The 22,570-nt window shown below is 43.0% G+C and overlaps 1 protein-coding gene across 1 annotated transcript; it reads right to left on the reverse strand.

Annotated features, from left to right (window-relative positions):
• Positions 1-1,511: 1,511 nt before the first annotated feature.
• SMTNL2 (smoothelin like 2) lies at positions 1,512-20,205 on the reverse strand. The gene is made up of 9 exons (XM_054848106.1): positions 19,336-20,205; positions 12,453-12,540; positions 11,466-11,705; positions 10,690-10,743; positions 9,043-9,115; positions 7,481-7,651; positions 6,802-6,919; positions 5,360-5,511; positions 1,512-3,037 (listed from the first exon to the last, which is right to left on the reverse strand). The coding sequence occupies exons 1-9, from the start codon at positions 19,738-19,740 to the stop codon at positions 2,911-2,913; spliced, it is 1,428 nt and encodes a 475-aa protein (XP_054704081.1). The 5' UTR covers positions 19,741-20,205; the 3' UTR covers positions 1,512-2,910.
• Positions 20,206-22,570: the final 2,365 nt, after the last annotated feature.

A 22,570-nucleotide genomic window follows, 5' to 3' on the forward strand; every position in this document is an offset into this window, starting at 1 on the left:
AAATCTTGCACAGAACAAATTGATCTAGCCTTTAAAAGTAGGATCAAGTTGCCAATAAACCACCTTAGATAGTACTGAATTTTAGATACAGTGCAGAAACACTAGAAAATCCAGGAAACAGTCCATCTGTGTAAAACATGTACTATGCCAACTTAATATATTGTTCTCTTTATCACTTATGCTAAACACATTTACTGTCATATATGTACACACGCTCTCCGCATTTTTTTTTTTAATCTAAAAATACTAAATCCAGCAGGGGGCATACATTACATACTTTAATTTCAGTTTAATCATACAATCTAGTAGTCAAGCTTATTCATGTAGATCAGACTTCTTAATGCACAAAGCTGTAGGTTTTTCTGAAATTATGCCATAGCACCATCTCCCTCATCTTCTCACAAGCAAACCACCAGCAGTTAAAATCAGCTTACAGTCTTCCACTCCCCTGCAGTCAGCTTGCTGGCAAGTACCAGGTTTCTTTACCATCAGCTCTCTGAAGTGGGAAGACTTTAGAAAACCTGTACAAAGAGCTTCTGGGTAGCTGTGAAAACAAGCTAAATTCTACACAAGATGTAAACTCCTCCTGATGAATTGGCAATAATCTTACTGTCTAAAACTTCCTTTTATGATTATTTGCTACTAGGCTTAAATTGGCCGAGCACTTACTTACCTGTGTCTTTAGCACTCATATCACACAGGAAAATCATCCATGACCTGGGACTCTGAAGGAACGTGACGTATAAAGCCAGCATTGCCCCTGCTGTTGTAGCTACGATGGAACTTGCCTCTGCTAGTCAATGAAAAGTATTTGCTGTAAGAACGTAAATACGCATATCACATGTGCGTGCCGTGGACAGACTTCTCATCGTGCTACTCTAATCGCTTCTCCAAAACACAAGCACAGTGTCCTTACGCTGCATTTGGTGGAGCAACAGGTGCACACTTAGTCCTCTGATTTATAAGAATTCAAGACAAAGTCAAAACCTGAAGACAATGGCAGTCATATGACAAATACAAACAGCTCACGCAACCTCCGTCTGCTTGCATTAAAGCTGTGAGATTAGCGATACCAAGGATCCTGCTAGTTTGACCAAGTATCTTTCAGATACTTAAGATGTGTATTTAGAAGTCTTTCAAACTGTTTCCACAGTGTCATAGCAACAGCCTAGCTACACTTCAAACAGAACTTTACGATCTAGACCTTCAGCAGTTAACTTAATACTTTACCTTTGTATGCTTTTGGTGTTTGGAGGGGTTTTTTTGACATTGCTAACAAAGTGCTTGTTTCATTCCTGGTTTCTTAAGTAAACTTGACTAGAAAGGGAGGCTGAACTAAAATCACATTCCAAATGTCACTGAACTGTACCTTTTAAAACTGAAATTCAGAGCACATAGCATCATGACTAGAACAAAAAAAAAAATCTTCTAAGCAAAAGCTCTGGGTTCTTTTAACTGATTTTACTTTGTTATCTGTCACTTCATTCTAAAGAGAAGCAGTAAATCTGAAAAGCGTTTGACATGTTTTATTACAAATGGTCATCAATACAGAACCAAAGTCATCTTTATAAATATCTACAAAAAGCACAAATGCAGGTTAAAAAAACCCAAAACATTCTCTAGCATGAGCAGAGGGCTCATGGCTTTCATTTTTTACTTTCTATAAGCCTGTTCTTAGGGAAGAAATAATTTTAAAAGGCTTTTTTTAAGTATGCTTTTTTAGTGTTTTTTGGTTTTATATTCACTGTGAAAACAAAGCTCTGTTGATTTATCAAAGAAAAAAAACAGAAAGGGTGACACATGACCTTTTTGTCCACTAAATTCAGAACAATCCCACTGTATTGTGGTTTTAACACTAATTTAACTGAAAACGGAACCTAGTCCAAGGCACTTCAAAATTCCCACATCTTTCATATTTTTTTGGCATATTACCTGTCTACCTCAGAGTCAGCATGAGGACTGAGCAAGTCATAAAGGCTTCATTCCTGTTCACACTGGAGAGTTGCTCTCCCCCAAAGTCCAGGTCAAAGCACACTACAGTCTTCCTTCTATTACAGCTGTTCAGAGGATTTTGTACCTTGCTAGCTCCCCTCTTTCCTGTAATCCTAAATCATGCAAACACACACTCTCATACACAGAACTGTTGCTATTCTTCATGATCAAGAAATTAATCCAGGACTGCCAGCAGAGGCTTTAGTAAGCCTCTAAGCAAATCACTTCAGATTTGACCATTACAGACAAAGACTGTCGTGTAACACGGTAGTTATCTGTCACCTCAGTCAGCACGTAAGAAGCCATGTTCTCTTTCTGCTTTAAAAGAGCAGAACAATGCCTGTTTGATGTACGTGCATGCATGTATGCTGGAGTGGGGTAGCAGAGTCGGAGGAGAGGCAATATTGTCCTAGTGGAGTACTCTAGGTTATCATTCGCTAAACGGAAGTTTCCTTGCTGTTTTGTGCTACGCTCAACAGAGAAATGGCATTGAAGGTGCTATCTTCTGGAGTTTTACCTGCATTTTAAGAGGGAACACCTTCCTAGCAGAGTAACCTGTCACGGCATAAAACTGTGTCCCCAGCCTAACAGAGACAGGAACATCAAACTAGCTTCCTGTGATCTTTGAACACAAGAATATTAAAAATCCAACCTACTACTAGCACCAAAATGACAGCATTTGACTTTCCCTATGTTTTTTTTGACTCTTTCAAACATATGTCTGTATTACTGACATGTTGATGTGATCAACACTTCAGGGCGCTGCTCAGCAACACTTCAGTCAGCCAGCCACACAGTTGAACATAAGCAAAGGGACAATAAGAAGCAAGAAATAACACTGTGTTCCATTGGCAAAATGGCACTCTGCCCATTAGCGTACTGTACTTGACCCTTCTGGCTGGAGAGGTGTCAATTGTTTTATTCAAAGCGTCGTAGATGATTGTACAGAGACTGGACATAGGTAAAGACACACATGGGATCTGGCTTGTGACCCATCACCATCATGTCATCCACTTCTATCAGACGATCGCAATGAGCCATCTTCCTGTAGTAGTAACAATAAAACAGATACAGCAAATAAAGAGTTAAATCTAAGGCCTGTAACTACTTCCAAGATGCATTTTCTGCTCTGTTGAGCATCGCTGGGGCATTTAAGAAATCCTGAGGTTTATCAGCAACATTTCATTTCATAATGATCAAGCTCAGGTTGGAGATTGTTATTTTTGTGACCATGGAATATTCCTGTTCTTTTCCTCTCTTCCTCTATACTGGGATCTGTTCCAAAGCCCTGTAGGGTTTGTTTGGTTTGTTGGGTTTGGTTTTTTTTTCGCCCAACTAGCAACCATTCACATCCTTCGTATCTGTAGCATGTAGCTCAATCTGACATTCCTCTGCCCAAGTTTCAGTAAGCAGGGTCATGCAAGTTTGCAAATCATGAGTTTTTCTGGTTATTACATAGTAATCTCCAAAAGAATGGGAAAACACAAAAAGAGAAGAGGTGTGCCAATGAAGGCCCATGTGGCTATGGATCGCTTGTTCTCCACCACCCCCATGTCTTCAAGGTGTGAGTGTCTTGGACAACAATCTCACATGATCAGGTTGGAGAGCAGAAGCCTGATTGTGATATGGACCAGCGGAAAGGAACAGATCTGCTGAGGCCTAGGATGAAAAAAATCACAAGGGCAGGGAGCCCTTGATCAGATTTGATCAGCAGAGCTCGTACTGGCATGAACAGCGATAACTAAAAGAGCAGCCTTTTCTGGCACTAGAAGAGAACAGTTAGTTTAAAAGCAATCACAGCTATGAAGTAGTCATTTCTCTAGATATCTCTTACCTAATGTTTCTTACTGTTGCGTGCATGCTGTCTTCTGTTCTCCCCTATACTTACTGTTATACATAAACTGAGATAGAAAACATTGCAACTCTCCTTTGAGAGTTGTAGATAGTTTTACTTTAGGGATCAGCCACCTAAAAGTGTCATAGAATCTCTGTCAACTCACTGACAAGCAACAATTTTTTTTTTATATATACATTCATATGTGTGTGCATAAAAACCTTGTAATTCCCAGATAAATTCCTTTTCTAGGGGTTGCAATAAGGACAGCCATCATTATGCTAAGAATTTGCAAAGCTTTTCTCTGAAATGGCAAATGGCAAATCCAGTTCTGTAAGTTATTGCTTTAATTTAAACCAAAAACAAACAAACAACCCCCCCCCCAAAAACAACAACAAAAAACCAAAACGCTCTGAAAGAACCCCAGGGCTTCAGTGTGGTGGTACCAGTATTTGAAGCTGTATCAGAAGCTGCAGGAAACTTTAGCCATGTATTCCCACATCCCCTTAGCGTTCAGAAAGAGTGTACCAAACCCAGCTGCATACCACATGAGGTGTTCTTACAAAACAGCAAGTAAGAATCATGTTGATACTGTGTTAAAAAAGTTACTATTTCTAGCTGACAGGTTCACACTTATAATGACTTTAACAAACTAGTTATCATTTCATTGCTTGGTATACTGCATCCAAAGGATCAGGACAGTGTGACTGAGGGCATTAGCTCTGTCCATTTTACAAAAATGCAGTTACCAGGTTGAGATACTGAGAAGCTCTCAGCCTTGATCTAACTTGACTTACACTGAATTCAACCTTCATTCTTGTTCAACCAAAGCAATGTACAGACAGAGGTGAATCCTCCCACAAAACCCAATACCAAAAGTTAATCTACTTGTTCCCTGCGACTCGGGGATCACAGTTTTTCCACAGAGGCTGGATGGATATATTAACATGCTTCAAATTCAAATCAGGCATCAAAGAGGTGGGATTGGCTAAGAAACTACAAGTTGTATGTCCAGTTCCTGTGGACCGTCAGTAAACATCAGATGCCTTATGCTCTATGAACTAAATTTTTTTTTTATGATTGATATTGGCAAATTCTTTAATCATCAAATAATATCAAATAATAAAAATACCCCCCCAAACCACACAGAGAGAGAAATAGGGGTTTTTTTTCCTCTTCTGTCCAAGCATAACTCACGAGGCTGATCTCTCAAGTTTAGGGTGTCAGTGCTAAGGCTGGTGAGAATCACAGAGGTGAGAATGCGGCATTCAAGTACTGCCTGAAGACTGTGAAAGACCTGAGCATAGGACTCCAGTGAATTATCCTGTGCCTGGTAAAACCACCTCTGATTTTAGACTGCCACGTCTCCTATTCTACACATTCTCTATACAGAGCTTTATTATCTTTTCTGGCATGACACATGTAAGCTGGTGATATAGGATCTACAAGAAGAACAATTAAACTCTTCACTGCTGCCCAGCTGCATTAGACTTGAACTGGAAGCACTTCACAGAGAACTAATGTGATACTCACTCAGCCATGGTGAAGGCCAGCTCAAAGTTCTGCTTGCGATTAGCTGGGTCAAGCTTATTATAATCAAAAGCTTCAGGAAAGAAAGAATGCACAAGAGCACAGAATGCCATCCCATCATTCCAGCTTGAGGAGAAGTTCTGGAGATCAATGTGCTGTCATGATGAAAAAACACACATGTTAACACAGCACGGGAGAACAGGGAAGAGCAGCTGCTTTTGCTCACTGCAGTTTTCTGTCCTTCTCTCCCACTAACCAAAGCAACAGAGTACAGGCTTTGTTTTTCTTCCCCTCTTTTTATGTCCATTACATTATTTGTATCGTGAGAAAAAACGGCACGCTCGGCAACGAAAGCCTTTTGCCTGAAATGCCCGGATGCAAAGCAGACACGCAGTCCCTGATCAAAAGCCCACTGAAAATACTGGAAAGAGTCTTGCCAACATCAGTGAGCCCTGGAGCATGCCCATTGCACCAGCTCGGTATCTGCAGAAAGTAAGGACACTGCTTATCCCTGCAAAGTATTTATAATTGAAGAATGGTTCATTTTGTGGCTGTGAGTAACACTAGATAAGGACTATGCTTGCCTGCTTTGCTTTTCAGTAAGGCCCAATTCAATGCCTGTTTAGACACAGATAGGTAGAAATATAGGAAGAGTTACACCTACTGCAAAACTTGATTCTTATGAGAAATGCTTATTGTTACTTTCAATCGCCACAGTGAAAAGAAACAAATTTGGGCTCTTGTCTCATGCGGCTTTCCCATCATATAAAATTCAAGCCCCAGCTTTTCTGGTAAGTAACTAACAGTAATTTTCACTAGTTCTGTTTGTGTATACTATAATTTAGAGTTCGGCAATAATAACGCACATTTTACAGTAACGTTGAAAAACATATTACACACAAAAAAAAAATCCCTAGAAAAAAGATTTCTTTCTCCTGGAAATTGCTTTGGCAATTGCAGTTTAAGGCCAGGTAAAATTACTAAAATGTCAACTGCTGAATTCTTTTAGCTACACTGATGTTACCTCATCGAAATTAGCTTGCTAACACCACGTGATTCAACCTCAACCTGTGTAGCAAAAGGGCGATAGTCTCCACTTACTGGCAAAATGTTATTGAGATCTTGCATATATGATGAGAAAGCAAAAAATCACAGCCTCCAACTACGAAAAGAATGTGTGAGCGTATACCGAAGTCTATATCCATAAGAACAAACATGTAGGCTTTCAGACAAACACTAATGCATTGCTTTGACAGACATACAGAATCTGACTGTCTTGAAGCGCTGCCCGTGCAAACCACGATATTTGCGTTACCCACACAAAACCTGATGACCTTAAGGAAGTTAACTCGTTGTCTAGCATGTTTTACATTCACTTTTTGGGTACACTTTTTTTGAAAATTCTCTGGAAAAAGAGAGAGCTGAAAGTGCTAGCACGTCTTCACCTTGTATCCTATGGTTTTTGAGCGACACCAGTCTAACAGAATTTGTTTAATGCTGCTAGCGCTGGCAACCCCAAAACTCTGCGACCTCTTCAGCTTAGCTCTGGATTCTCCTTTTCCTCTGGAAAATTAACAGAGACCAGATTAAATTACATTCTAGAAAAACTTAAACCTACTTGTCAGCAACCTTGCCTAAGTCAGTCCCTGACCAGGTGATATTTGAGTAAGACATTGCTGAAACTTCAACTTGTTGGCCCTGCAAGAAAAACTCATTTTCATTTCACTAAAGCCAGGATTCCAAGCCCTATTCTATTTAAATCATACCCCCATCATGGTGCATAAAGAACAGTCCCCACTTTTGGTCCTTAATGAATGGCAACAGAAAGTCACTATATTCCCAGTCTCTTATAATGATGGAGAAGGCAGCTTTCGCAGCTCCCTTTCCTCATAAAAGGCACCTGCTGCTTCAGCTGAACAGCGCCAAAGCCAGAGAGATCTGTAGCTGTGAATTCCCAGGGCTCAGTCTGTGAAGTCAGCGAAGCTATAAGTGACCTCATGTTGTCCCTTAGCTCAAAATGCTGCACTGAGAGAGTCCTCCCACCCAGCTGTCCTCTGCTGGTAACAATTAACAAATTAGTTTCCCATTAACAAACCCATTCTGGAGACAAGGGGTCTGACATACCTTCCACCATCGTGTTCAAATTTCTCGAAAAGCGCTTTCCTGGCTTGTGTTCCTAAACTCCGTGGGAGCGTCTGAGACCGCACCAGTTCTCGCCTCCTTTCAACTTGGCAATGTACAGTGGGAGGAGAGGAGCGAGAGCTGGGGGTCACATCGCAGTAACTGTCAGCGGCACTGGAGAAACACAACATGAAAAGCACGTGGTTAAACAAAAAAGCAACTCTCTGCAGTGCCATGAGTCAACATAAAGCTCCAACTGTTGCCTACTCTAACCCTCCCAAAACTCATTTTGGGAGGACCTGAATGAGTCAAAAGCAGTTTAAGTCAAAGTTTTATTGACAGACCACAGCACTTAAGTATAGAAGAGTCTAAAGTACTTTACAAATGAGACATAGCTGGATAAGTCACAAATGCCTTACAGCATTGAGTAGAACAAAAATTAAACACCTTTAAGAACAAAAAGGAAAAAAAAATTTGTGGTCGCACAGGAGCACTAAATCCCTTTAATTTCCAACCTTGGGGTTACCTGGAGGGTAACTCGCATTTTAGAAATGGAACTTGAAGAGTAATTCAGGAAGTACTTTTGAAAATTTTACTTACAGTGCACAGAATCCTGAGCTCACGTCAGTGTTGCTTCACTGACTGCAAGCTGGTAATTTGATCGAGAAATATAGGATTATATTCCAATTTGTGTTTGTTTGAGCCATAAACCACTTCATCAGCATTAATGACAGAAGCCACACATTGCATTTGGAAGTGTTCCTTGTGACAGAGATGGGGAAACGGTGGCAAAGAGCAATGACATCGGTGTCACACATTAATTTCTGGGACAGACGGAGGTCAGATCTGACGGCAAGTTCTCTAGGGTGCTCAGTGCATCATGACTCAAATATTGAAGTGCTGATGTTGGAACTAACTCAGAAGAAATGTAATGCCAAATTTGGAATAATTTTCAAGGCAGATGCAATCCCAATTTAAGAGATTTAAATTGGCTGCCCTCCCATTTTTCTGGATGGATATTTTGCATGCTGAGGATGCCTGGATATGCCAGTAGTAATTGTGATACCATGTAATGTTATACTAAGCAACTGCGACTCCGAGTTAATCAAGAATGTGCAGTAGTCCTCAGTCCTCATCAAGGCATTTATCTACAAACTAAACTCTAGGCTAGCCAAACTAAGGATATTTGATGGCAGTCATGCATTGGTTTCCAAAAATAAGCCCAAAGTAGAAATTTCAGCACAGCTGAGTATTTTTAAAAGTGTTTTCAAAGGGCCTGACAACTTGCTCCTCCTAACAAAAATCCACCGCTGGCACTGACAGTTTTACTGACTAACACTGTAGCAATGCTGAAACCCACAATTAGGACTGCTTTAAACTGCTCTACCAAAGATTTTTATCCCTTCCCATCTCTGTTCCACTTAGCCCTCAGGAAAGTTCACAACCTTTAACTGACTTAAAATACAGCATCTGGGACTCATCTGTTCTCCAAGCCACCAGAACACCTGTCCCTTGAGACTATACTGACCACAATGGCCTAGCAAAATGTCAAGAAAAATGCATACCTTTCACCAGTTTTGGTTCCACTACTTGTCCCATAGCTCACTGTTGAGATGGACTTAGTGACAGAAGTATTCTCTGTATAAAAGCAGGAAAAACAAGATGCATCAGGGCAGAAACTTATTTTTATCTCCTTTCCTCATACGTTTTCAAACCATTTCCCGATAGCTACGCATCGTTTTTTACAGGTCTCTGTCTCACTTCCAGTACGAGCTAACAAGCTGGGGAGGGATTTTCCCCAGCGGTTCAATCCCTCTGCAAAATTGTCGCACTGCAGTGAGGATGGTGTAAACATATCAGAAAGGGCTGTGAAAGGATGCCTTTGATAAAACTGCATTGGGAAAGCTGGATCATTTCAGGCCCTCGTGCAGATCTCAGAGGAGGGCACACTGCCACGGACATTTCAGTGAAAGGAAGAAATGGTCCTACAGCTTAGCTTGCAACAGTCATTCTGGCAGACGTAAGGAGTCCTGGGAAGTCTGCCATGACTGAGAGCATAATTTAAATAACTTAATTTCCACCAGGAAATGTTTTAGTTTGTAAAGTAGAACAGACTCCAAAGCTTGCAAAGGTGTCTTAAAAACAACTTTGCATCTTCCTCCCTCCACCTCTGAGGTTCTTTCTACCTTTTGTGCTTTGCCTCTTAGAGTCCAGCGCTGGACTCCAGTTATGCTCTGTAAATGCAGAACAACAGAGCGGCTTGCCCAGTTTTAACACACTGAAGTCAAAATTTGTCGCATAAGCCAGCAATTCATTTATTGAAGGCTCCTTCTATACGCAAAGAAGAAAGACTGGCGTCTTAGAAGCAATCCAACCTGATCACTGTCCAAATCACTCTCTGAAAATGCTGAACTCTCCCCGCTGCATATAGAAGGGATCCAGATGAACTAGACTTCCTTCTCACGTAAAACACTCTGGTAGATGGCCAGCATACAGATGTGACAAATTTGGGACCACAAACTATTGCCAGATATTTGTGCAGATCGCAGAGGTTTTAAGCTGAGGAGGAGTGTGATCCCTATTCTGGATAAGCTACATCTTTGTTAAAGTGACACTTGAGACCACTGTGAAATGCCAATACATTGTGTACACAGTAACAGCTTGGCGACATCAATCAGAAGTACTTTTGGATAGAGCTCCACTCATCTGTTTTGACTGAAATCGAAAATCCTTAAGGTATTTTGTCCTTTGACACATTCATATACGAAGGAGACTACTCACTGCTATTCTGCTCAAAGGAATTTGCTTCAACATCCATAGGGTGGGCCCACCACTTTCCAACCACCATTACCTTGCATTCAGCCACAGTTTTCATTTGGTCAGCTGAACTCTTCACTGCTCAAACTGTCTGTTCTGCCAGACTTTTCTGGCACCTATTGTTTCCATTGCAGAGATAGCCTAACAATATACATGTACACCACTATGCAAAGGATAAGTGCCCCTCGCTTTGAACTGATTGAGAATCTGATACAGCGGAACAAGTTTCCACAATACCTGGGAAACTCAATCTGCATGCAGTCTTGTTGGCAATTTTAATATTACCATGTACCTCCTAATCAGAACTACATGCTCAGATCTGAATCCCCTAGACACGGAGCATGGAGTGCCTCTCAATTTGTGTTTCGTAAGGACATGCTGATAGGAAGACTCACCTCCAGCGGCAGATGAACTCATTGTTCTCACCGTACTTGAATTCCAGGCCTTCACTGAAACAGCAGAAAAAAAAGACAAAGGAAGGCTTTGCTACATTCTTAGCTTTAATAAGACAGAAGTTGAAAGAATAATCTGCAAATAATCCCTATCTCTTGTTGGCAATTCCATCTGGTCTCTCTCTGTAATTTCTGACCCATATATACAGTCTGATCTCTAAGTATCACTGTCACTAAACGTGTATGAAATACAGCTCAAAGATAAATGACTTCAATGTGAATGAAATGAGACTTTTTTTTTTTAAACTCAATTTAGATATAAATAAGATTCTGCAATCAGTCTGACTTGTGTATATGTGCCAGTCTGCTGTTGGTCATTCCTCCCTCCAAATGACTGTTGAACCCATTAGCCAAGTATCTGCCTAACTTCTCAAGGGGCCTCAGGTCTCGAATCACTAAAAACTCCTGCAAATTTCATTAAAATAGCTGGCCATGTTGATGAGATACTTATTCAGTAACTGTGCTAGAAGATAGGCTGCACTATGAACTCAACTATATTAGGCAGCAAAAATTTTCAGCAGATGTGACGTTATAGCCTAAACCTCCACCTAGGACCCACAATATTCTAAATCAGAGTGTCCCACCATGGGATATGTAGCCATAGAATCAAGGTTTCATAATTACCACTAGCTCACAGGACAATCCCTGTAGCACCAGTTTCTTGAAGTAAAAAAAATGGGACACAGCTTCAGCAAACAAATTATTTTTGTCTCTTTTACCTGACTGGTTAGAAGTTTTCGCTGCCACCGCATTTTTGCTCTTGCTCTGTCCCAGCAGGCCAGCAGACGCATTAGTTGTTCCCGTTGAACAGATGGTCTCTCCCGAAAACTTCTCAGATATCCTGGTTACTGCAGTAACGGGAAGGTGGGGCATCTGTAAGGTGACTGCAGGGGCATGGGCTTCAGGGGAAGAGTCTGACACATGACAAGAGGTCGGTTCATGGGAGACTTTTGCCTGACCTAGTGAATAAAAAGAAAAGGAGAGAGGAAGTAAATTTACTTGCAGATTTGTAACAAAGTTACAAACCAATTTCCACGCAACAGCTTTATTTTACAAGCCATTGGAATTGTTCCACCTAGTTCTCCCTATGGGACATTATACCATTTACAGCACCCTGCAGAAACAACCCTAGCGCAAGTGATCCTTGCGGCGATCATACCTGTCCTACGCGAATCTCAGCAAGAACAGCTCCTTCAGATCACTAATCCACTAGCATCTGCGTTAGGTAAGCTCCTTCTCTTCCCTCTGCGCAGCCCCCACCCGGAATCTCCCGCCCTGGGTTAGGAGTCAGTATTCTTGTTCTTTTCACGGTTTTATGAAACACCCTGTGCCTCAGTTTTCTCTAAAATGGAGACAGTAATTCCTTCCTCCGCTGAAGGATGATGGAAGCGGACAGGTAATTTGCAAAACGTTTTGGGATGCAAGGCTACCAAGGCACCCGGAATAACAGGCCTTATTATCACTAGCGCCCCAAGATAATGTGACAGTAATAGTCTATGAAACAACATAGCACATGCTTGCCAATAAAGTTTAAAAGTTAAACTCCTAATTAGGAAATCAAGTTAAACGGTATCAGTGCCACAGTACAATATCCATGCTGAAACCATAGCCAATTCTAATGCTTCCAACATGCGAGAGCTGCTCTATGCCTGCCAGGATCAGGTATTTTACAAGTAGTACTACTTCATTTCATGCCCTGTTCCTACCTGATGAAGACTGATGTCCATTTTCAATAATGGAAGAACTAAAAACTCTTCTAAACTCAGGTTTGTGGCGGTCATCCAGGTCTACGCTCTGTCAGAACAGACAGAAGACACAACAGCTAAATTTCCAACAGCAGCAAAAGTTAGAAGAATATCCAGAATCACCTGCCAAGAACAGGTCTTCCTCATGCTAGCGATCACAATACAATAACGGAACAATCATCTAACCCCAAGAGCCAAACCTGCAAACTGAGCTCTGGCAATGCAGAACTTGTAGCAATCTTCACGTAACAGTCCTCACAGACCCCACGCACCTAGGAGGGGTCCTCCACTTCTGTCAGATAAAGGTATCGCCATCCACTGTGAAGGTGATAAACAGAAGACTCCTCACAATAGTGGAGATTGATTGAGATTGCATAAAACAACACTCTGCAGGTTTTTTTCTGTTTGCTGCAGAAAAAAATGTCATTCTGATAACATATTGTAAAAGCATTACATAAAGTAAGTACGATCCTAGAACTTTACAGCTGCATTACAATCTGCAACTTCCGTAAGGATAGTTTTTTCTGGGAAAAGCACCGACTTTTTCCCATAATGTTTGCCAATATAATTCCAGAAAATTAAGGCAAGAAATTTTTTTGTGCGGTGGGGGGGGGAGGTTGTGGGGTTTTGGTTGGGTTTTTTGTTGATGGTGGTTCACGTGTGTATTTGCACCTGCAAAAAATCACAAGGAACCACGTGATTTTTGGCTGCAGGAACTAAAGATGTGGTAAAACCCCATTAACCTGACTTCAAGATGAGGACCTATTGCCTTGTAAGCAAGTGTCTTACAAAGATATATACTACAATAAAACACCGAAAGGAATGGCGGCAAGACATTGAGATACTGTGAACTGTCTTTAAGGCTCAACTTGGATGGTGTATTTTATTATATTGGGTTGTATACTATTTTTTAACCTGGGGTCAGATTCTCATGTCAATTTTCCTACGATAGGTGAGGAAAAGAGATAGGATCACCTGGATATGATTTTACAACAAAACAATACAAAGCTCAGAAGAGGACCTGAGACTTCCCAAAAATGTATTCTCAGAAAGCAAGACTTTTAAAGGTTTCTCAGCCGGGAGCGTTCATTTAAATCTCTTGCCTAGTTTCTAAGCCAATGATCTTCCTGGGGTTATATATGCACTTACGTGCTCCACCAGATAAGAGTGCAGAGGTTACGTGATGAGCCAAGATATCCCTTAGTCTGTTTACCACTAAAGTGTGTGAGAGGCTGCCTTTTTTTAAAAAAAAAAAAAAAAAAACCAACCCAACAACCACCACCACCACTCAAACAACCAACCACACACAACACCATGTTTTAGCACAATGTTGCTTATAGCCCCGTTAACAAGACTGACAGATTTCCACTAATGCCCAATGAAGGTCTCAGGTGCACCTAAGATAGCTGGGAGTTAGAGTGTCCATTCCACAACTAGGTTAGCCTGCCTTAAGATACACTGCAAGTTCTACAAATCAAATACGTAATGAAGGTCAGTATATCGATCCGAACAAGGAGAACTTTTGCTTTAACTTTCCTCTTATTTAAAAAGAAAAGAAAAGAAACTAGATTGGGGAAGTTGGAATGTTCAGAACTTCTCGCTCTTTCCCAGCATCTAAAACTTTCTTCCAAGCAAAAGCACTAAAGTTCAGCTATCTAGGCTCCACTGATTTTTTGTGGGATCTCTCCTATTCAGACACTTCATTACAGACAGGTTTTCAGAAGAGCTCACATCCAACACAGCTGCAGTCTTTAGACAGTTACTCAGCTTGCAAAGCTAAGATAGTTCCTCAGTCGGCAAACATTTTTTACAACACATCACTAAAAGACCAACTTCTTTAAAATAAGATTTGTCTCTCCTGATAAAAAAAATATTTTTCATTTTTATACCATCTGCTATCCCCACAGAGAATGCTTCCACGCACACACACAGTATGATTTACTGCCACTGAACTGGATCTGTGTCATTGTATCTTTTAGTTTGTGAAAATAAAATTATTTTGAAACTTTTAGATTTGTCAGGAAGAAAGTACTACGCATGAGTAAATTCAGTTATCACTAGCTGCCAGAATTAACTTGAGAAGAGTACACCAAATATTAATTACACAAACCATGCAGATCAGGGGTTCAGAACTTTTGTTGCTGTATTTAGTGTAATTGAGATCCTAGTCAACAATTATTGGCCATATGCAGAGCTGAAATGTAAAGCACAGCTAATGCAGCTCCCTAGAATGTACCTGTGGCATACAGTTAGATCTGTTTAGCCGTGCCAGCCACTATGACCCAAATGTGTCAAATGCCTGTGTAGAATGTAAACATGAATCTGCTTTATAAGCTGGGGGGGGGCGGGGGCGAGCAAAACAGTCAAAGGAGGTGGTCATTGCAAAGATCACGTAGCATCCTACACACTGAACTGGCTTCCTAATGCAGTGACAGGTGCTGCCTTCATTTGTTTTATGGAAGCCCGATTACCACATTTTGGCTAACGGTGCTAGGGAAGAAACTGGTACCAGGCTGGAGGATGGGGAAGGCTGATGTGCTGATAAAACACTGGGAGGATCTGGGATCAGATTCTACTGTGCATTTAGTAGTGTCAGGCTAAATTACTTTAAAGTCTACCTTGTTGGACATGCCAAGCTTCTGACAAACCCATGTGCGTAACAGTACTTCCCCTGTCAACGCTGGCTACATAGATCGTAAATAGCAGAGGGACAGGTACCTCTATCTGTGCTTAATAAGTACTCATTCATACCACTCATGTAACAACATCATGATGAGGAACTGGCGAAGTTGAAGAAAAGGAGGTTAACGCTAATGTTTTGCATGTCTTCGGCTTGCTCTTACAGCTAATCTCTCTGTAGCTTCAGAAGTCTCCACGTAATGTAGGGTTGCTGCAATTCTTCCTTCACTGCAAAGAAGTTAGACCTTGAAAATCCATAACTGGAAGCTGCTATAAAACAGGCAAATATCGTAACCCAGTACTGAAAATCCCACACATTTTGAAAAAGTAAGCACCAGATCATGAGATCAGAAAGAAAAGAAATACTATTTTCTCTCCAAGCCTAAGGTGCACGTCTGTTATGTCTTCAACCTTTTGCCTGCAACAAGGTCAAATTGTAGAAGAATGACAGACAAATGAGAGATCTCAGTCATCCAAGGCCTTTCATAAAAGCACCAGTTATCAAAAGGGTCATGATAAAAATCATTGCATCTAGAAATGCTGTTTATCTGTGAGAGGCATCTCCCTCTCTCGTTACACATGCCAGATGAAATTGATGCTTCGCTTTGGTGAACAGCAAAACCACCAACAACTTCCACGAGGCCAAATTTCACACTCTGTTCCATGCACATAAAGAGATCATTGATACATCAGAAATGGGGAATGATGAAATGTGTGCGGAAATGCAAACAAGGCTGCTAGACACCAACAATGAACTGCACCACATTTACCCCTTAATTCTTCTACTAGAGAGCCATTGTCCATCAGATAATACAAGTATTCTCTATCTGTAACTGACCCTGAAGCTTGAAGAAAAAGCCTTGAACACCACGAGCATATTAGGAAAGCTTTTGCACATGGAGTAATCTCTGAAGAAAAACAGTAGAAGCACTTTTCACAGAACCTTTTTTGAAGCAAGGCTGGATAAAAATGGACAATTCTAAAATGGGAACAATTCTACCATGGCAGCTTCAGCGGGTGCCCGTGGCTATGTCACTGTGAATTAAAACAAAACAAACAACAAAAATAATCTAGATAAGGATCAAGGCAACCTTGGAACGTCACTATTCCAAAAGGACACTTGCAGGAAGTATAAGAGAATAATAAGAAGGAAATGGAACTGCCAAATTTCTTTTGTCAGATGTAGGAGTTGAAACAGTTTAGAATCACAGCATGTAATGCCAGGTGACTGCTGGATCACTTAATCTCCCTGCCTGTATACCCCAGATCCTTATGTCTCATGCAGTTACTCCCAGGCTGACTAACGGTTGGGTGCCATCAGGTCACCACAGAGAGATACCAATGGGTAATATTTGTTTAGATCTTCCCAGGTGGTCATAGCCAGCTATTTGTCTCTCTGCCACTTTGACCACTGCAGGGAGGTTCTCTGCAACGGTCTGTCCAGCAGTCTGTCCACATTGTACAGAAACTCCTCCAGCAGTATAAAAACAGAACACCCTTACTGTATATTTTTAGTCCTCCCTGTTCACAAAGGCATCATGCTCAGCTATAAACACTATGGAAAGATCACAAGTGATAAAGCTTCTGCCAAAATGTAAGATCTGATCAACAAAAAAGGTCAAAACTCTTCCTTTCTAACAATCATAGGCAGGTAGGAGAGAGACCTCAGTGACTCAAAGGGCAACAAACAGCAACAAACTGCTCAGCGAGGGATAAATCCTCAGTAGTGCAGCTATGGCTCCAGGACCCCGCTATAAAATTAATTCTTCAAACATACCCTATTTTCCACCTTTGCGAAAGCAGCTCTCAGATTCTGGCCTGGTTAGAGAGCCAAATTACAGTTTGGCATCAAAATACCAGAAAGAATCACCTCCAAATCACAGTGGCTAATGGCCATTTAAAATTCCACCTAAATAAGCACTTATAATTTTGTATACCAGATTTCCAGGACAGCGTAGCAGAGATTGCCTGAAGATTAGAATTAAAAGATTTGTGTCCTTACTTCTGAACTATGCTTGGAACTCCCTGGCTTCCTTCCCCCCCCCCCCGCCCCCATCAAATTACCTTGAAAAATAATCTAGCAATATTAGAAAATAATGGTTCAGACACTGAAGATGCTCTGAATCTCCAGTATCCAATCTGCAAAAGGTAGTCTGAACTCTTATCCCAAGTATTTTGCCAGAAATGTGGAAGGCAACAGAACCCAGCCTTTTGTTGGGATAAACGCTGCATCGACCACACAGTAAAAAAAGAACCCAACCAATAACTCTTTTCAGGAGCAAAAAAGCATATCTTGATTTGCTACTGTTTCCAGGCCAGGATTATTTGCTCCTCGTATTTTGTACTTACAGAAGTCCTTACTAAGGCTAGAAGTGTCACCAATTTTATCACAGGTACTCGTTTATCTGAAACTCTGTTTCGAGTGCTTCGGTCATATGATGAGAATTTGCAAGCAACTGAGGAAACACTTTCTTCATTACAGAGAATCTGGGTAACTGGCGTAGGGACCAAGGCTTGCTCTTTAGCTGTTTGAGCAGAGCCGCATCAGAGCCATAGCCACAAAATCATGTTTTCACTGCACGCATTCGGTGTGTGTAGCTCTAACTGCATCTCCCATCGTTCTCAGTACTGAAATTCCTTCTCGGTCAGCTATGCTAACTCGGGAAGTTGTCCAACCTTCAGGGGAAAATTGTTGGGAGGGCACTGAAGAACTATCAGTACTTAAGTGATTTTCCCCGAACTCTCAAAGCAAAGAGGGAAGGTTCCAATCCAAACAAAAGCTCATTCTGTGCTTTAATGCAGACCAATACCTAAAGCTGGATATTGCCATAACCTTGATGGAAGACTTTTCACAGAGCGTGAAGACACACTACAACGTAGGCAGTAGTGATGGAGCAGGTGAGAAGGTGTGAGGGACCACATCCCCTCGTCCCTTCCACGTAGCTCAGCTTACTTCTGTTCCTTGCAATACACACAAGCGTGGATGGAGCCATGGAACAAAAAGGGACGGATCTGAAAGTTGTGTGTATGCTGCTTACCTTTGTCACGTGGGGGAAAAGGCAGCGGTTGCCACGACTATGTTGGAACAACGCATCAAGTGGCAGCTTTACCTTTTCACTTGCCTAGCTGTGGGAAGCCCTGTGCCCCCATTCTTGAGTCAGTAGGGATGAAAAGGGCTGGAATGCAATACAGACTCTCTGCTCATTACCACCAATTTAACTTTGAGTGAATTTCATTTCCAAGCTTTTATTTTCCATCCCCAAAGCCTGGATAGACTGCAGACCAGCTTTTCATGCTCCAACAGTCTTAAAGACTTCTTAAGACATGGCTTAATCAAGATTACACAAAATAGGCTGTCATCTGTGAAAGCCAAGTCTCTGGTATCGCACAGTTTTGTGACTGAATCATGGTGTACTGTCTGGCTGCCACCTCCTGGTGTCAAGGATCATGCAGGAGATCTCAACTCTTTCCATAGAGCCGGACACACAGAAGAAGTATTACACAAAATGTCTCAGTGCCAGATGAGGTTCCCACTAACTGAGGTTTCCATGCATGAGTTACAAGGCTCTACTACACTGCAGAACGTTTATCACTGGGAGGAACGTGTGTAGGTTTGGGCTAGTTTAGCTCTCAGGGATGAGCTGCAGCAGTGCAGGACAGCGGTTGTGCAGCAAAACCGTCTCACTGCAGGATGCTAAGTCACTATCTTAGGAAAACATGTTACTGCCTGCTATATGCTGAGCTGTTCTCCTTTATGAGCTTGCCAGTTGGCAAACAGCATTGCTATCACACAGATCCCCCTGAATCGAGTCCAGAAAGGATACACAGATATTCACGTACATACGTATATTGATAGCTGAGACTGCCTCGGCTTCTCTTCTTACTTCTAACCACACTGAACTGACAGGTTGCTACCGCTCTAACGGAGATCCCAGTTTGACCAAGCAGCACCATAATCAGGAACGTGTCCAGGTGGTATCAGGGCCAAGACCATTTCTCAGAGCACCTCCCAAAAGCCCATTGACCCTGCACGGCAAAGGAGGGGCCCCGTGTCCTTAAACACTCCCCATGCCAGCACACAGCCTGGCAACACCCGTGAAGCATCAGCTCATGCACCCTCTTGGCCCTCCCTCCCGCCGCCTCCCTGACCGCGGCCAACACTTACTTGGCTCCGGCCAGTGACCGCTAGCTTGGCATGGCTGGAGAACCTGCTGCCGGCCGAACCCTGTCCCGCAGAGCCAGGCCCCGCGACCGTGGGGCTCCCCGCCGCCTCGTCTGCCCACTCCTGCGGCAGCCCCGCCGACCGGCCGAGGGCCTCCACCTGCCGAGACAGGCGCTCCAGCTGCGCCCGCAGGCGCCGGTTCTCCTGCTGCAGCTCAGAGACGGTGTGTGCCAGGGGGCTGGCGAGGCGCAGCACCTCCTCCACCTGCCGGCCTACCCCTTGCTTGAACGCCTGGATGTCCACATGGATCTCCCGGACGGCGCCCCGCAGCGTGTCTTCGTAGCGTCCCAGGGCCTCACTGACGGTCTGCGCCTCCTGGCTGTTCAGATCCTCGATCTCGCTGGCCATGGTGTCCGCGGACCGCAGGCTGCGCGGCGTGGCCAGGGAGGCGGGGGTCTCGGGGGCCGCTAGCGGCAGACGCCCGGACGTCTGCCCTCCCGCCGCCGCCGCCGCCGCCTCTCCTTGGAGGAGGGCCTAGGGCCCTCTGCCTCCCGGCGGCCCTAGGCTCGGCCCCCGCGCTGACCGGCCCCCGTTGCCGCCAGGCCACGACCCGCTCTCATGGTGCGAAGGAAGAGCCCCGCAGAACCCGCGCCGCGCCCGGCAAGGAGAGGGAGGGGGCGGGGGGGAGGCACCTGGGGGGCGCGTCGGCAGCGCCGCGCAACAGCGGGGCGCGAAGGAAACGCGCGCGGGAGCCGGGCGGCGAGGCGGCTGCCCGGGCTGCCCCGCTCAGCGTATGCTCCTTCAAAAGAGGGAGATGTAATTTCAGGAGACAACGATGGAAGAGGGAGGGAGAAGGGGCGGAGGCACCGGCTTGTTCTCAGCTGCCCGGGGCTCTGAAGCCCTGAGAGGACTGGGCGTGGTGGGCGACGTGCGGGGCCGCCCGAACCGGGCCGCGGCGCTGGTGTGCGGAAGGGAGAGGAAGGGGTGGGAGGTGGGGGAGCAATAGGAGAGAGACGGAGTGAGGAGAGGAGGGGTGAGTATCTCGTCTTTCCCCGGTTGCTTGGATGATGATGCCAAAGTAAGCACAGCTCCTCTCCTCTGGGGGAAACACTGAGGCAAAGGGAGAGGAGAATTGTCTCTGGGAAAAGAGTGACAGAAATGCACACGCGTGCTGAAGGTTCCCACGTCCCTTCGTGCGCACAAACTTGTACATACACTCACCATACTCTCCTTCGCACTCAAGAGTTTCGCACTGTGGGCTGCGATTCAATGGGCATTAATGCTAAGCTGCCAAATCATGCACACACATTGGATCTGCCAGATGCGGGATGAGATACACAGAGGAGCCAAACTAGCCAGAGCCATGATGGGGAATGCGCTCGGGTTTATTCTTTATTGCCTACTGCAGCACGAGACAATACCTCATACATAAAGCCTCACAGGAAAAGGAGATCTGGAAGATATTTTAAGCAAATTTACACCATCAGAGTTAGCCTATATGTGTTCAACACTATGTCAGGTAGCTACAAATTTATTGGTACCATACAAGATTTACCATATTACTGCTTCATTGCCTTTTTCTCTCAGGAACACTGCATTCACATGAAAAGCTAAGTCCCTTACGCGCACGTTTATGAGCACGCCTAGACTCTCAGGTGTTTGCAGAACACTACAGAGATAATCCCTGCAGGTCTGTGTCAGAACCTCCAGGAGTGAAGCAGGACAGAGATGCATACTGTAATTTAAAGCTTTTTGCATTTGATAAGTTTTCTAAGTACAAACTTATGCTCCTCTGTGGATATGTGTGTGTATTTGTATGTAATACCCATTTATCTAAGCTACTGATAACTTTAAATACCAACTTATCTCTTCCTTTTTTCCAGTACCACTGGATGCATTCCTTTTCCTCGCCCTCCCCTTCCCTTACCCGAGGTCTTTTGTGGGACCTATTTTACAGCATTGAAACACTGCTGTAGAAAAATGCCGCTGTCTTGCATGGTAATGACTGCTTTCTTACAGAAAGGAGTCATCATTTAACAGTTGTCAATGCTTGTTCTCTTAACACCTGAGACTGTAAATCTAGAATGAGCAGGGTAAGTTGGAGAAATTCTGCCTCAACTTTTCACCCCACCTCCGGATTGCAGAGGATTTGAGTCAGTATGTGTAAAACCCTAGAGCAATAATAACAGAAGTCAATTCCCACTTGCTCATAGGTCATTTCTCAACATACACAACCTTATCTACAAATTATGTATGTGTGTGTGTGAATATTAAAACTGACAGCTCACAGCTATTAGCTAATGGTACTAATACCATAATACTTAGGAAAATATTCCTGCCTTCACGGTAAAGATTTCCATTTTTACAATATTTTTAAATTACTAAGGAAAGTTTAAACTTTTTCACAGAATATTAATCTAGTTGAAAGTTCAGTTTTCTGACAAAAGGTGGTTTGAAAGAAAATTTTCAACCCACTCTCAGCAGGGTCTAGGAGAGCCAAGCAAATCAAATTATTTTGTTGCTTCCAGACTCAGCAACCATAGAATAATCATAAAACCCTATTATTTTTAAAACTGCCTCTCAATCACACATTTAGAACAATTTACAGCACAGGTTAGGATACCAACAATCCAGATACTTCCTAATCTCACAGCAAATTTAAGTACAACTTTCACTCTGTGTCTCTGCCGTGCTACAAATGAGGAATTGGGCTCATACTTCAGTAGTCTAAAACCACACCCACATTTCTGTTCCTGTTTCAGATCTCCTCCTTTTGAGCTCTTGCAGCTGGACACAGTGTGGGAAATATAAAAGTCTCTCAGACAGTACTGTAAATAAACACCAGAAGTGAAGCCCAAAACAAACGATACAATTCAGAGATGGAAAGACAACAGTCAGATTCTCAGAGCTTAAATTCACCTAAGAGATTTTGATGCCCAAATCACGCTAGGAATTTGATGTTCAGCTGTCCTTCCTTCTCTCTGTCTCAGTATCTGATGCTCTTTTTCTTCAATAAAATCCTATCAGGAATTAAGATTTATTTTGAAGTGTAAGCAATTAAGGACCTCTTTTCACGTCTGACCCACAGCCCAAAGACCAAGATCAATGGGTGTTTTCTGTTCATGGGGTCTCAATAGTTTCCTGAGTGCTCGTTTTAGAATCAATCTGGACTACTAGAAAGAAATAAAAACTGTCCTAGAACAGCAGCAGCATGCCATTTCATTAAAACAAACTGTTT

This window comes from Grus americana, chromosome 19, assembly GCF_028858705.1.
Source record: "Grus americana isolate bGruAme1 chromosome 19, bGruAme1.mat, whole genome shotgun sequence".
NCBI lineage: Eukaryota > Metazoa > Chordata > Aves > Gruiformes > Gruidae > Grus > Grus americana.

Excerpts from the sequence above, each read along its gene's own strand:
- SMTNL2 (XM_054848106.1), bottom strand. The coding sequence starts at position 19,740 with ATGGCCAGCGAGATCGAGGATCTGAACAGCCAGGAGGCGCAGACCGTC. Across the intron at positions 10,744-11,465 it reads GAAAACTTCTAACCAGTCAG|TGAAGGCCTGGAATTCAAGT; the intron begins GTAAAAGAGACA and ends CTGCTGTTTCAG. Across the intron at positions 6,920-7,480 it reads TTTGAACACGATGGTGGAAG|AGGAAAAGGAGAATCCAGAG; the intron begins GTATGTCAGACC and ends TTAATTTTCCAG.